This window comes from Thunnus maccoyii, chromosome 12, assembly GCF_910596095.1.
Source record: "Thunnus maccoyii chromosome 12, fThuMac1.1, whole genome shotgun sequence".
Lineage (NCBI taxonomy): Eukaryota > Metazoa > Chordata > Actinopteri > Scombriformes > Scombridae > Thunnus > Thunnus maccoyii.
In genome coordinates this window covers 3,070,640-3,082,946 of record NC_056544.1, presented here as the reverse complement: position 1 = coordinate 3,082,946, position 12,307 = coordinate 3,070,640, and the positions used below count along the sequence as shown (strand labels likewise).

Genomic DNA, 12,307 nt, shown 5'->3' with positions numbered 1-12,307 from the left:
TCTGCCCATGTCCTACACACAGGCAAACATGCACACGTCCCTGTATGCAGACACAACATGAAGTATAAACTACATTCAGACTATATCAGGCCCTTTAGAAGTCAAGGATTTATGCATAATGGCTTTTTTGAGTATACTTATTTTTGTCACTTTTCCAGTGTGAGATTACTACAGACTGAGAACCCCAGTTTAAAGGATAGGTTCAGGTTTTTTCAAGTCTGTCTGATACAATATTGATGTACCATTATGTATGTGGAAATGGGTCTTCGTCGCTGTAACGATTCCTACTCTTCATACTGACCCTGAAGGTATTCACTTGGAATGTGACTACATTGTAAGAAATGGGGGACAAAATGCAATCAGCCCTCATTCAGTGTAAAAATGACTTCCAAAGTTAAGCTGAGGCTAAAATGAGGCTTCAGCAGCCTCAGTTGTGGTGGAGGGATATATTCTAGTAGTCACATGTAGATGTGGAACTGCTGTTTTATTCACATGTTACAGAGTGACCCACATCCTATGTATTTGTTTACACATATACCCCCTCGTCAACTGTTGTCAGCTCAGTGATGGTGATGGCATGAACGTGTTCTTCAGACATTTTCTTGTAGCTCCTCTTCTACTGAGCTGCAAACGGTGTATTAATGTCCATGTTGACAGCTGTGGCCACAACTCGCTCCTTTCAGGATCTCTCAAAGGAAATCTCTGGAATGCATTTGCTCATCACTTGTTTCTTTCAGAAGACAGCAGGTAAACACAGACACTAACCATATTCTATGTCAAGTGCAGAGGTAGGAGCATGGGCTCTGAGATGAGGCGCACACACCAAAACACAAGAGTTGGAGCAGGTTGTTATGAAAATGTTTGTGTCTGAAACAACAGACTGCAAAAATACTCCAGCAATAAAATCTGCAAAGAAAAAAAAAAATCACTTTAAAGTTTAGAGTAGTAAAGGCCAGGTAAAGCCAACAGACTTACAAGCAATTACCAGAATGTATCCCTCCGCCACAGCTCAGCGAGGAACTTCATTCTGTGGAAACAAAAAGAGGGAATCTGGTTCTAAACAGATTGTAACTTTGTAAAATATTGACTTGATTTAGCTCACTCAGAACTTCATACCATATTTTGCTTTTAATTCTGACTGATATTTACCTCAGCGTGACCCCACTATAGAAACCACTCCTGTCCATAATGATGAGCATCTCTCCCTGCGTCCTGCTGAACACTCCTCCACCAACGCTATACCTATCAGGGTCACTTAAAACCGTGCCACCTATAGACACAGATGCTCTGCTAATTCTACAATAAGAGCAAACTTAGTTTCCATTCCACCCACTTTTAATGGTTTTAGGCCTGTTTTTTGCTAAAATTAGCATCAGCTTTAGCATTATTACTGTTAACCATAGACTGTAAATGCACCATGCTAACCAAGCTAGCAGCTAGCGCTATGGTCAGCTCCACCCTCCCGTCCAAATATGGTTACTTTTGGCTCCAAAAATCAAACATTGCAGTGGTCAAATCCAAGATGGTGATGGTCAAATCGCTAAACCATGGATGTATTATAAGTACGCCCCCACACAACGCGGAAGCAAACCCGGAAGCTAGAAACTTTTTTTGGTGTATGTGCCAGCTGAGCAGTTCTTATAGATGGCAGTTCACAAACCAATGGCTGATGTCATGGTGACTACGTCCATATTTACATACAGTCTATGATCCCTACGTCCCTGCATGACGTCACTTGGGAATTCCCATTGACACGAGTATGGGATTTCTTTCTATTTTCAGTCCCGTAGTCCCTCTAATCCATTGAGACGAAGGTAGCTGTTCTGTGTCCAAAGTCGTGTTCAACTTGTTTGATAACAGGATAAACAACTTGAAAAAATGGACATTCACACACTTTTTTTATTGTTATATCTATATTATCTGCCCCTACTGCATCTCATTGGCTATGCTTATAGCCTAGATAGATTGGATAAATAGATAGAGGGATGGATGGATGGATGGAGGACAAAGGTACATGGATTTAATACCCTGCCTTGTGAATTTTGTATGTTTGATAAATCTCTGCTAATATATCAGGTCTGGACTTGGATTTGATATCTCTTATTGTAGTTAAAGCTGTGGCTGAATCACTGCATATGACATCTGATCTGAAATTCTATGTCTGTTTTTAATTCTTAATTCAAGGAATGGTTACTCCAAATGCCACTTTCCCACTCTGTGGATCCTTTGATCCATCTGTATTCTGTAAATACAGATGGTTGTTGCAGATGAGACTTAACTTCCTTGACCATATCTCCTGATTTCTATCTTTTGTTATTATTCAGTATGCATACATCAACTTCAGGTTCTAGGATTATCCATGATGGTACAACTGACCAACAGACTGGAGAGCATACATTAAGATTAATAATACCAAGATTTTCACTTATTTGCAGAGTTTGCTTTTGCCTTTCTTGCTCTACTTCCATTTTAATTTCTGTCCAATCGCTGCTATCCAGCTGGGTAGCGTGCAATGTCAAATTGGACATTGCACACTGTCAATTGGGTGATGTGTGCTGCTGAATGGGTGGCACACGATGTCCAATTGAGTCGCTCTGCACTGTCGACTGGGTTGCGTGTGATGTCCACTGAGTGGCAGCGCAGGATGACTGGATAGGTAGTGTCTTGTAAATAGATAGGTGGTGTACAGTTTGGATGCTGGGTGTCTAGTAACTGGAAAGGTGGTGTACAGTTTGGGTAGGATTTTGAATTAAAGGTCTTTCCATAAACACAGTGGAGCAGAGGAGAGAGCCTGAGATAGCGACCAACCTGTGCACTGTTATTTGATATGGTTTTTTTTTCATTTTAAAATATTTGTATGAAAGAAATATTTACAACAATCCACTATTTGTGCTTTTCCGAATACTGTATTCGGAATTGGATCCACCTCTACTCTTGACTGCTGAACCCTCATTTTAGCCTCAGCTGAGCTTTGGAATGAGGGCTGTGAATTTTGTCCCCTATTTCCAACATTGTAGTTGTGTTCAGAGAGGATAGCTTCTGGGTTAGTATGGAACACAGGAATTGTTACAGCATCCAAGACCTATTTCCACGTACATAATGGCACATCAGTATTGTATTAAAAGAGACTTGATAAAACCCAATCCTGCCTTTTAAGCCTAGTCTACACTACAAGACTTTCCTACAGTTTGCTTGTCCCAGTCACAGGTTTTAGATCCAAAACACAAAACTTTGAATCAGCACAGAATTTATGCTTGTTTCACTTTCTGGGGAGTGTGCACATCTGGTTGTGATCTCCCCCAGACACCCAAACATGTTTGATTAATTTGATTTAACAGTGACTCCTCCCATGTTTCTGTTGAATGTCTGATCATTTCCTCTCTCCAGACAAAATAATATTGTAATCAGTACATCACTTCTGAAATCAGTTGTTTGGTTTGGGCCATGTCCTCCATGTCAACATGACAGTCTGGGACAAACAGGTCTTGTGTGAGCAGGAAACCAAAGTATCCAGTAGAAGCCAGAGAATCCTCATCTTTACAGATTTACATGTCAGTACAAACTTCACTTGGAAGTTTTAAAAAGATGCATGGGGAATACTTTTACCGAGCATCAGAGAAATGTTTGTTTCTGCTACCTCTAAGTGGAGAATTCATTTTCTATTTTTGAATTACTTTTAAGAAAAGACACTGTTAATGAGTGAGGTTAGCAGAAGAGACAGATGTAACAGATGATGAGGATTAACATGGTTTTCATGGCTGTAAGTCAATAAATTAAAAACAAAACAACAGTTTAACTGTAAAAGTTTATTTTGATAAAATTAAACAACTGAATACATCATCATATACGGACGGTATACTGCCCACAGCAAGTTTCACACCTCCAAAATTACATTAAAAAACAGTGAAGCTGGACGGCATCTGGATTTTTTTCCCCTCCAAGAATATCACCATGTGTCCTATAAATATTTGGTACAAAAAGAATGAATCACAATATAAAGAAAAAGATGTGGACGTTTTTGTTTTAAGCCTCCAAAGCACAACGGTCACAAAACACAACTGGAACAAACTGCTGCTTTCACTGGAACTGCCAAAACACATAATAGAAACTCCTGATATCAAATCAGGACGACTAAAAGTCTGAATCCCTAAACGATCCCGACTTCATGGTTTCATTCCTCACTTGGAAAATAATGTTTTGATCACATTGCACTGAGGTTGACTGTTGTGATTTTGACCCTTTGCTTCAGCAATGTAATGTAGTATAACATCAAAGCAAATGACAAATACGCTGCCTTCCAGTGTTAGTTAATTACAACATTTATCAACAAAACCTCATGCCTCGGGATAAGACACGGAGGTGGGCTGAACAAAACTGTAAAGTAAAGAATAAAAGCTGTTTATTGTTGTTGTTGTTTTTTTTTTGTTTGTTTGTTTGTTTTGCTTTAGACAAAGCAGCGACTGATATCTATGTCAGAACACCTTTGGGTAAAAACATTTGGATCATATCCTCAAATCAAACTATGCAAGTACATGGGAGAAAACAGGTAAGAGCAGGAAATAATATCAAGCTTAAAATGAGGTTACCAGTCACTGAAAGACATTCAAGCCGCAATGCTGGCTGCGAGGTAGGGCTGTCACTTTTTCAAAAAGTCACGTTTGAACGACTAAGAACTAACACATAATTTGTAATTAAATGTAGCCAAATTCTAAACTAATGTTACGTTGTAGAGTTGATGTGGTTCTGCCTCTGGAGAGACCTTCGGGTTTAGTGTGGTGATGTTACTTTTAAAGGCAGCAAACATCCCTACCTTTGTTCACCATTTTACCATCTATTGTTTTGAATCTGATATACTTTTGCGCATTCCTCCTCAGATGGTGTCATGATTATCTGTTCAGCGCATCTTGCTTACTCTGTTTTGTGTTAAGCCTTCATTGATAGCTTTTGTGAATACTTGGAGCCTTGCAGTCTCTGTGAGGTTGGTTTTTGCACCAACATTAAAATATGAGATATAATAATTAATGAGCTTCAGAGGTGTTAGTGGGTGTATTTTGTTATCTTTGGACAGAGCCAGGTTAGCTGTTTCCCTGTTTCCAGTCTTTATGCTAAACTTCTAAGCCAACCCTCTGCTGATGGTAGCTTCATATTTCCTGCAGACATGACATTGATATTGATCTTCTTATCTAACTCACAGCCAGAAGGTGAATAAGGATATCTCCCAAAATGTCAAAATATTCTTTTAACACAACATTGACATATGATCACATTATTGATGTTAACAAACTGTTGCTTAGTTACATGTCCAGCAGATAGGGAGCGGTGATATCACTCAGGAGAGTTCACCTGCTGAATGTCCGTCCAATATTTACTCTACTTTTAACTCTGTTTTGGTCTCCACCAACTCCTGAGGGAAATGTCTGGCACTTTAGTTGCTAAATGTTTATCTGCTGGTCCCTAACTTTGTCTGTCTACTGTTTGGTGCTGGGCAGGTATTGTACAGCTGCCTGCTGCTGCTGGAAATAAGGCTGATGAGAGCTGTGAGAGTGAACCAAAACAGTAAAGTTGCAGTACGTAAAAACCAAAATAATGAGCTAAAAGAGGCTAAAATGCTTTGTAGAGCTGAGGGGGAACTGCAGAGTAGACTAATAATTTCTGTGTGTTTGTTACTACGAGCAACATTTTTCACATTATAAATGGTCATTTTGATCAATTGTTAACACAAAAATATTGATTAGGGCCGCTTTAACGGAGAAAACTACAACTACCTAGTTTACTGAGAGGGCAAGAGGGCGGGAAAAAGATCAGACTCACGCTGCATTTTATGATTGGCCTGAATTTAGAGCTGCAAGTTCATTATAGATCAACTATTTATTTTTTCCACATCTTCAAATACTTGAATTTTGAATAAAAAGTGACAGCCCCACTGATAAGACAGGGCTTCCACACGTTCTTTTAAGATAGAGCATATTCTCAATCAAAATACTTTTTTTTTTAAACATTGTTCAACATTGTTGTTTTAAACTGTCTGTATGACGTATTTTGTTATAGAAAAAAGGCTGCAGTAAAATGAAAGATTTATAGAACTTATACCTCCGATATAACTCAGTTAAACCACATTTCTAACACAATATACACTTAATCAAGAAGCTAAAAATCTAGAAATGATGCCTTGAACACATATCTTTTTGTGTGCAGCACAAAGAAATCAACCAAAAAAAAAAAAAAAAAATCTAAAAACCTGCATAAACATAAAGAAATCAGTGCATTTAGTCATATGAGTTGTCCTCTTTTTACTCTGTGTCCCGAAGAAGGCGTTACAAGTGAGGATCCTTCAGAACAGCTCCTCTGGAATGATCACTTTGTACAAGACAGCAAAAAAGACAAAGAAAGCAATCATGTAAGAGTCATTAGCCCCCTCCAGTCTCAGCCAGCCAACAGGCGTCCACAGTTCAGCTCGAAGGGCAGCAGAAGGGCACTTAGTCAAAAAGAAATAAAAAGAACTCCGGTCCAGTCCTGAAATAACTACACAGGGTTTTTGTTGAATGACCTGACTGGAAAACACTTCCCTCCATTCAGCTTGCCTTGAATGGCACATGTAAAGCCACAGGAAACACTCAGTGGTTATTTGGTAACCCTGGAGAGATTAAAGCAAAGCCTGAAAGTAGGAAAAATCCAATTCTCAATAAAAATACTGTCCAATTTTGATTCAAAACTCCACTCAGGCCTGAAATGAGTCTTTGAAGAGGTTAACACTGGTGGAACTACAGATCTTTGGGCTCCACCGCTGTGCTGGTTGATTTACATTTCTACATCCATTAGTTCCCGCTCCCAAAAACAGATATTTAGGACTTTTGTAAATGACTAAGCTTCATTTTTGGATCCATGTGTAGTGATGGCAGGTCAAGGATCTGGTGGTGTTCTTGAATATTCCATTAAATGGAACTAACATCTGCCAACGCATCTGTTAGTTCATCATGTGGAGTGTTTGTTCTTTTTTTAAAAGTTTTTTTACATCTTCTTAAAGCTCATCACAATCTCTAATATTGAGTTTGTGGTAGTTAAACGTTGCTGCACTGGTCATAATGTTTCCTGAACCTTTCTTTGATGCGGAATTGTGTGTGTGTGTATGTGTGTGAGTGTGTGTGTGTTGAATTTGTGAGTGTCTTTGTTAGGAGAAGTCGCTGTCCTCGGCTCCATACAGGTCAGCTAGTTTCCTGAACCTGGGCCCCCAGTCACTCAGGTAGTGGTAGTCCTGCTCAGCTTCGGATGAGGCCGAGCCCAGCGAGCTCAGTGACTCGGCCACCGAGCCCGCGCCCTCGTAGGCGTAGGTGGCCAGCGAGTCGTACGGCGGTGCTGTTGGGTTGCAGTCGTTCTCTAGAACTCTCTGGTTGATGAACTCACGTACGTCCCCGTTATCCCGTGATGCCATGCTGACCGGCGGCATGATGAGGCTGGAGGTGGCGGGGGCGGGTCGGCGGTGTGGCGGGTACAGCAGGGTGTCGGTGGGGATGATGTCGCGCCTCTGTTTGGTGGACTCCTCCAAGGCAGCGGCAGCATCTGGGTGACGCAGCGCTCCGATGTCGAAGGCCTGGGTGTCCTCCTCGCCTCCGCCCTCATCGTTGTAGCTCACTACGTTGTCCCGGACGTCCTCCTTGGAGATGATCAGAGGCTCTTGCTTTCTTTGGCGTTTCAATGCGGTGAACAGAACCACGATCACTGCGGGAGAAAACAGCAGTAAGATAAATGATTAGACGGTGAACAGTAAGCATCAGAACACACAGCCACTGAAGACAGATAATAAATCAAAGGGAAATTCAAGTTCTTCACAATTTGAGTCCTATTTTGGTTTGTTTGGATTCTTTTCTATCAGCTATGATAACATTGTTTTCAACAATTTCGTTACTGAATTCTGGGAACACAGCCACAGCAGTACAATGACGTCAAATGTGGCAAGAAGCAGACAGGTTATAAACAAGCCAACCACTTTATTTGGATGTACCACCACACTGCACGATGTGACAGCATCCCTGAAGCATGTGTGCATGGTACATCAAGCACAACATTTACACTGAGAGTATTTGATTTATTTGATTTGGTCTTAGGAAGTCACTCCCATAAGAAGACATTTGCATTGAGTTGTACCTTTCTCCACATTTTACAGTGTTCAATCAACAATAGATGACATGTTGTTGCATCTCAAGGTATTTGAGTCTGTATGTGTGAATGAACCATAAGTACAATGAAAGGACTTCTGTGAACTTCGATTTCTTAACCAAATAAGTCGGATTTAAAAGTCTGTTCGTCGTACCGCTTGAATTCAAATTTCTTTTTAGTGATGTCACTTTGTTCCCAGAGCTTATCAATTAACTTGGTGTTTGCGATGTTATTATTACTATAAGAACTATTACTATTACTATCAGAAATAATGACTAAAAGTATGAAACGAGACCCAATGAACCAGTATTATCCTTTAATCCTGCATTCATTTGTTTTTTGGGCCAGTTGGGCAGCACAACAAGCTGTAAACACAACATTAGCATATTATCATTTCAGCAGTTGTATATTCTCATATACAACAGACAGATAGTAACAATATCATTCATTCGGAGCAATGTTGCTGTCCACTTGACATATTTAAGTCCAATATTCACTCTTTTTTTTTTTAGCTCTGTTTTAGTCTCCACTAACTCCAGAGAGCTGCTAAATGCTTAACTAAGTTCACCAGTAAGTCACTAACTGTCTGCCTGCTGTTTGGTTCATCAGAGCTTTTTCACTGAAAACAGCTGCCTGCTACTGCTGGAAGCACCGATGAGAGACTAAAATGCTCTGTAGAGCTGAGGGGACCTCAAGAGTCACATGATAATTCTCTGTCACCTTTCACGTTTCAAGTCATTTGATCCACTATTAAAATAAAAACATTTATTATAGCAGCTTTAAACTCCAACTATATAATGTCATGACTACTAAAAAGGAAAGATGACTATATTTGTTTATTTGGATCCACATTAGTTGCTACCAGGGCAGCAACTATTCTTCCTGTACAAACATGAAGGCTGCACCGCCCGGCAGACAGTAAGGGCAGCAGCCTTTGATTTCAGAGGGCTCAGTCATAAATAATCATGCAGAACATTTGATTGGCTAAACTCATGCAGGCCAGTTTGAATTTAAATCAAGTAAGAGCAACAAGAAAGAGCAGAGGCGGAGTTAAGGTCAGGGAACTGAAATAACTGATAATGCATACACGGAAGCACCAAAGATCACAGCATGAAATGTCTGCAAAGGAGCAGGAGAACGTGAGCTGTGATGTGAAGGAGAGAATATCAGATGCTGAAAGAATTAGAAGAAGTGAAAGTAGATACAGAGAGACAGAGCAAAAAAAAAAAAAAAATCAGATAGATAGGCAGTTGCTGTATGTACAGAGGAGATAGAGACGAAGATGGATTAACAGAAAAGAAATGGTTGAAGGGATGATGAATACATTCATAGTTATATCAGTGCTACTGAAATACTGCAGCTTAAGGCTGTTTTGATTAACATGTTAAATACAGTTCAACACAAAGAATTTTCTCTGAGGAACCAGACTGAGAACTGGCTTCACTATTTGCTCTTCTTTCAGTTATAAACATGTCTGAATATATTTTCTGTCTACATGTATTATCACACATTTTCTTAAAGGCAGTTTTCTTAATGGGAATCCACATAGGAAGCTAGACGTGAGCAGTGCATAAGTGTGTTCTATCCGTTCTGCACCAGCAGCTGGCTAACCTGCCTTCACCAGGCTGACTGACAGCAGAAATTTACTGAACCAAAATAGTTTTCATGTTGGCTCCATGGGAAGAAATCGACAGTGTTTGTATGTATTGATTCATTGATCTTATTTCCCTGCCCACCGTAGTGAGTGAAAGGAATCTGCCTGTACTGAAACAGATGAGCTCACAGACTGGGAGCCTTGATCAATCCATGTAGATACAGGTAATACAAGCCCAGTCTCTTCAATCTGCGTACAAATAACACAACTTTACACTTTTAAATTGCGTGCAGTGCACATTTGTGTGCGGGTGATACGCCAATCCTTCCCCGGGAAGTGACGTCAATATCATGTGACTTTATTTTATTTTATAAGGTGATTTTTGGCTTATTAGAAGGAGGTGGGTTGGGTGGATGACTAGATAAATTGTTGGTGAAAAGTTGCAAAAGCAGCAGGAGAACACTGTTGGAGACCACCAACCAGACATCCTTAATGTCACGTTGGGCATTTTAACCAGAGATTGTTAGTGTCACGTTGGGACATAACCCTAACCCTAACCAAGTGGTTCTTGTGCCTAAACCTAACCAACAAATTGACGTATCACCTGCATGTAAAATTGGACTTTGGTGTATGCACTGCACACAATTTGAAAGTCGCCGCTGAGTCAAAGAACTCTACTAAAGCACAATAAAAAAAAAGAAAGTATAAAGTCAGGCAGATTGTGAGGCCAGGTTGGTTAATAAGGTCAAAACACATATACAGAGGGATATTTGTGTGATTTAAACAGCTGTCTGTGCAGATTATGCTTCACTAAACATGACAGAAATAGACTAAAAAATAGATTAAAAAAACGTCTCCGTGAGACGTGCATCCTTGATACATTTAATAAAATGGAAGCACATCTGTGCTGTGAGATGCTCAAAAACACTTCCAAAAACACTTTCAGTATGGATTGGCTGTTAGGGTGCGATCACACTGATTTTTTTCCCCCCTTTGCTGCAAGCATTAGTTGAAAAGTTGATGTATTTTTGTATTTGGTTCATGTTATAAGCGCACAGGACTTGTAATCACATCAACTATAGATGAGTATGATGGACCTGTCTGCACTCTTTGCTGTAATATCTAAGAAGAAGAGCTGTTGTAGCTGAGTTATGAGCAGCAGTTCAACTGACATTAAAACTAGCCTGGAAGCTAGGCGTGGTCCAGTATTCAACTTACACAAGTGTGATGTGGAAACTTGAAGCCTCCAGCACACAAACACTGAAAATGGACTTTACAGTTGAAGACATCTTGTGTAAGGCAGTTAAGCTTTTGAAATGAACAATATTTGCATATTTATAGATTCTGGTTTCCATGGAGCGAGATGTCATTTTAAGGACTTTAACGAGGTAATTGAACTTTTTTGTGGAAAAAAAAAACCCACATCAGATACACAATATTATTCAAATCAAAGTGTTTTTATATGTGTTAAGACATGTCTGAAGGGGATCTTTGAAAGGGAAATGATAGGGATGTTTCAGGAATGATGATTAAGTTGTGACATTAGTTTTACATATTCAATTGAATCATGAATGTTTTGAATCTGCCCTTGTTTACATACCCTGATAAATAAAACACTGAGCAGAAATCTGTGTTGAAGTGGAGTGTGCTTGTTCTGATTATAACATTTGTCTGATTAAAATAATCTGATTAAGGCCTTTGCATGACAACGTCTACAGACAAGAGTGTTGCTTTAACTGGGTTATGAAAGAGTTATTACGGTAAATGTAAACTTGCTTGGGGTGTGTGTGTGAATTTGATTGTGTGTGTGTGTGTGAGAAAGAGAGAGAGTGGTGGCTGTTGATGGCTGGCTGCTCTCATCTCTCTGCACTCATGTAAGTGTGGACACTACATTACAGCCCTGCCTACCTCATGTGTGTGTCTCCATACATCTCTGTGTGTTGCTGTGTGTGTGTGTGTGTGTCCACTAAGCCTGCAATGACTGCACATTCAGCGGCATAAATATGTATTCATTTTCCCAGCAGCCCACTAGACTGTGACCATTGCATGAATAAGAGGATAAGTGGATATGTGGTGGTAGATGAGATGCATTCATTTCCATATGAGGTTTGATTCTGACGAGCAGCAGCGGCAGACTGGAGCTCTGAATCAACATTGTTTTCCATTAGATCAAATGAGAAAGCACGACGGTCGCTAGCGTTTTACGATGCTGTACAAGTGGAACCACTGCACTGAGCAAACAGATGCATGATCATACATGTTACATGCTGTGTGCACACATTTCATTTCTGTCAAAATTGTTTTTATGCTGTTTGATTTTGTGCAAAATATTTTTTCATCATTTTCTACAGTGGCTTTTTTTTTTTCTTTTTTTTTAAATTGCGTTTATGAATGTGCATTGTTCCTTAAAACAATATTTCTCTTCATCACTGTTGGCTTTCTTTTTTATTCTTTCTGATGAAAAATTGATGGCTTGGCCTTAACGCACAGACTTTTGAGTGTGTTTTGTAGCATCTTGTACAAGCCAGTGAGCTCCATTCCTTGTGTAAAGGGGGACCA

At 39.8% G+C, this 12,307-nt stretch overlaps 1 protein-coding gene and 1 long non-coding RNA gene across 6 annotated transcripts in view; both read right to left on the bottom strand.

The window, feature by feature from the left end:
• Positions 1-565: 565 nt before the first annotated feature.
• On the bottom strand, positions 566-1,350 carry LOC121909430. The gene is made up of 3 exons (XR_006099432.1): positions 1,150-1,350; positions 986-1,027; positions 566-906 (listed from the first exon to the last, which is right to left on the bottom strand). It is a non-coding gene; the product is annotated as an uncharacterized LOC121909430 (long non-coding RNA).
• Positions 1,351-5,549: 4,199 nt separating this feature from the next.
• The window catches only part of LOC121908811 (cadherin-6-like), an 80,381-nt gene continuing 73,623 nt past the window's right edge, over positions 5,550-12,307 (bottom strand). For all 5 annotated transcript variants that reach the window (XM_042429107.1, XM_042429105.1, XM_042429108.1 and 2 more), the window contains one exon: positions 5,550-7,716. In XM_042429107.1, the coding sequence (XP_042285041.1) occupies positions 7,169-7,716 (548 nt within the window). In that variant the 3' untranslated portion in view covers positions 5,550-7,168. The remainder of the gene's footprint in view (positions 7,717-12,307) is intronic.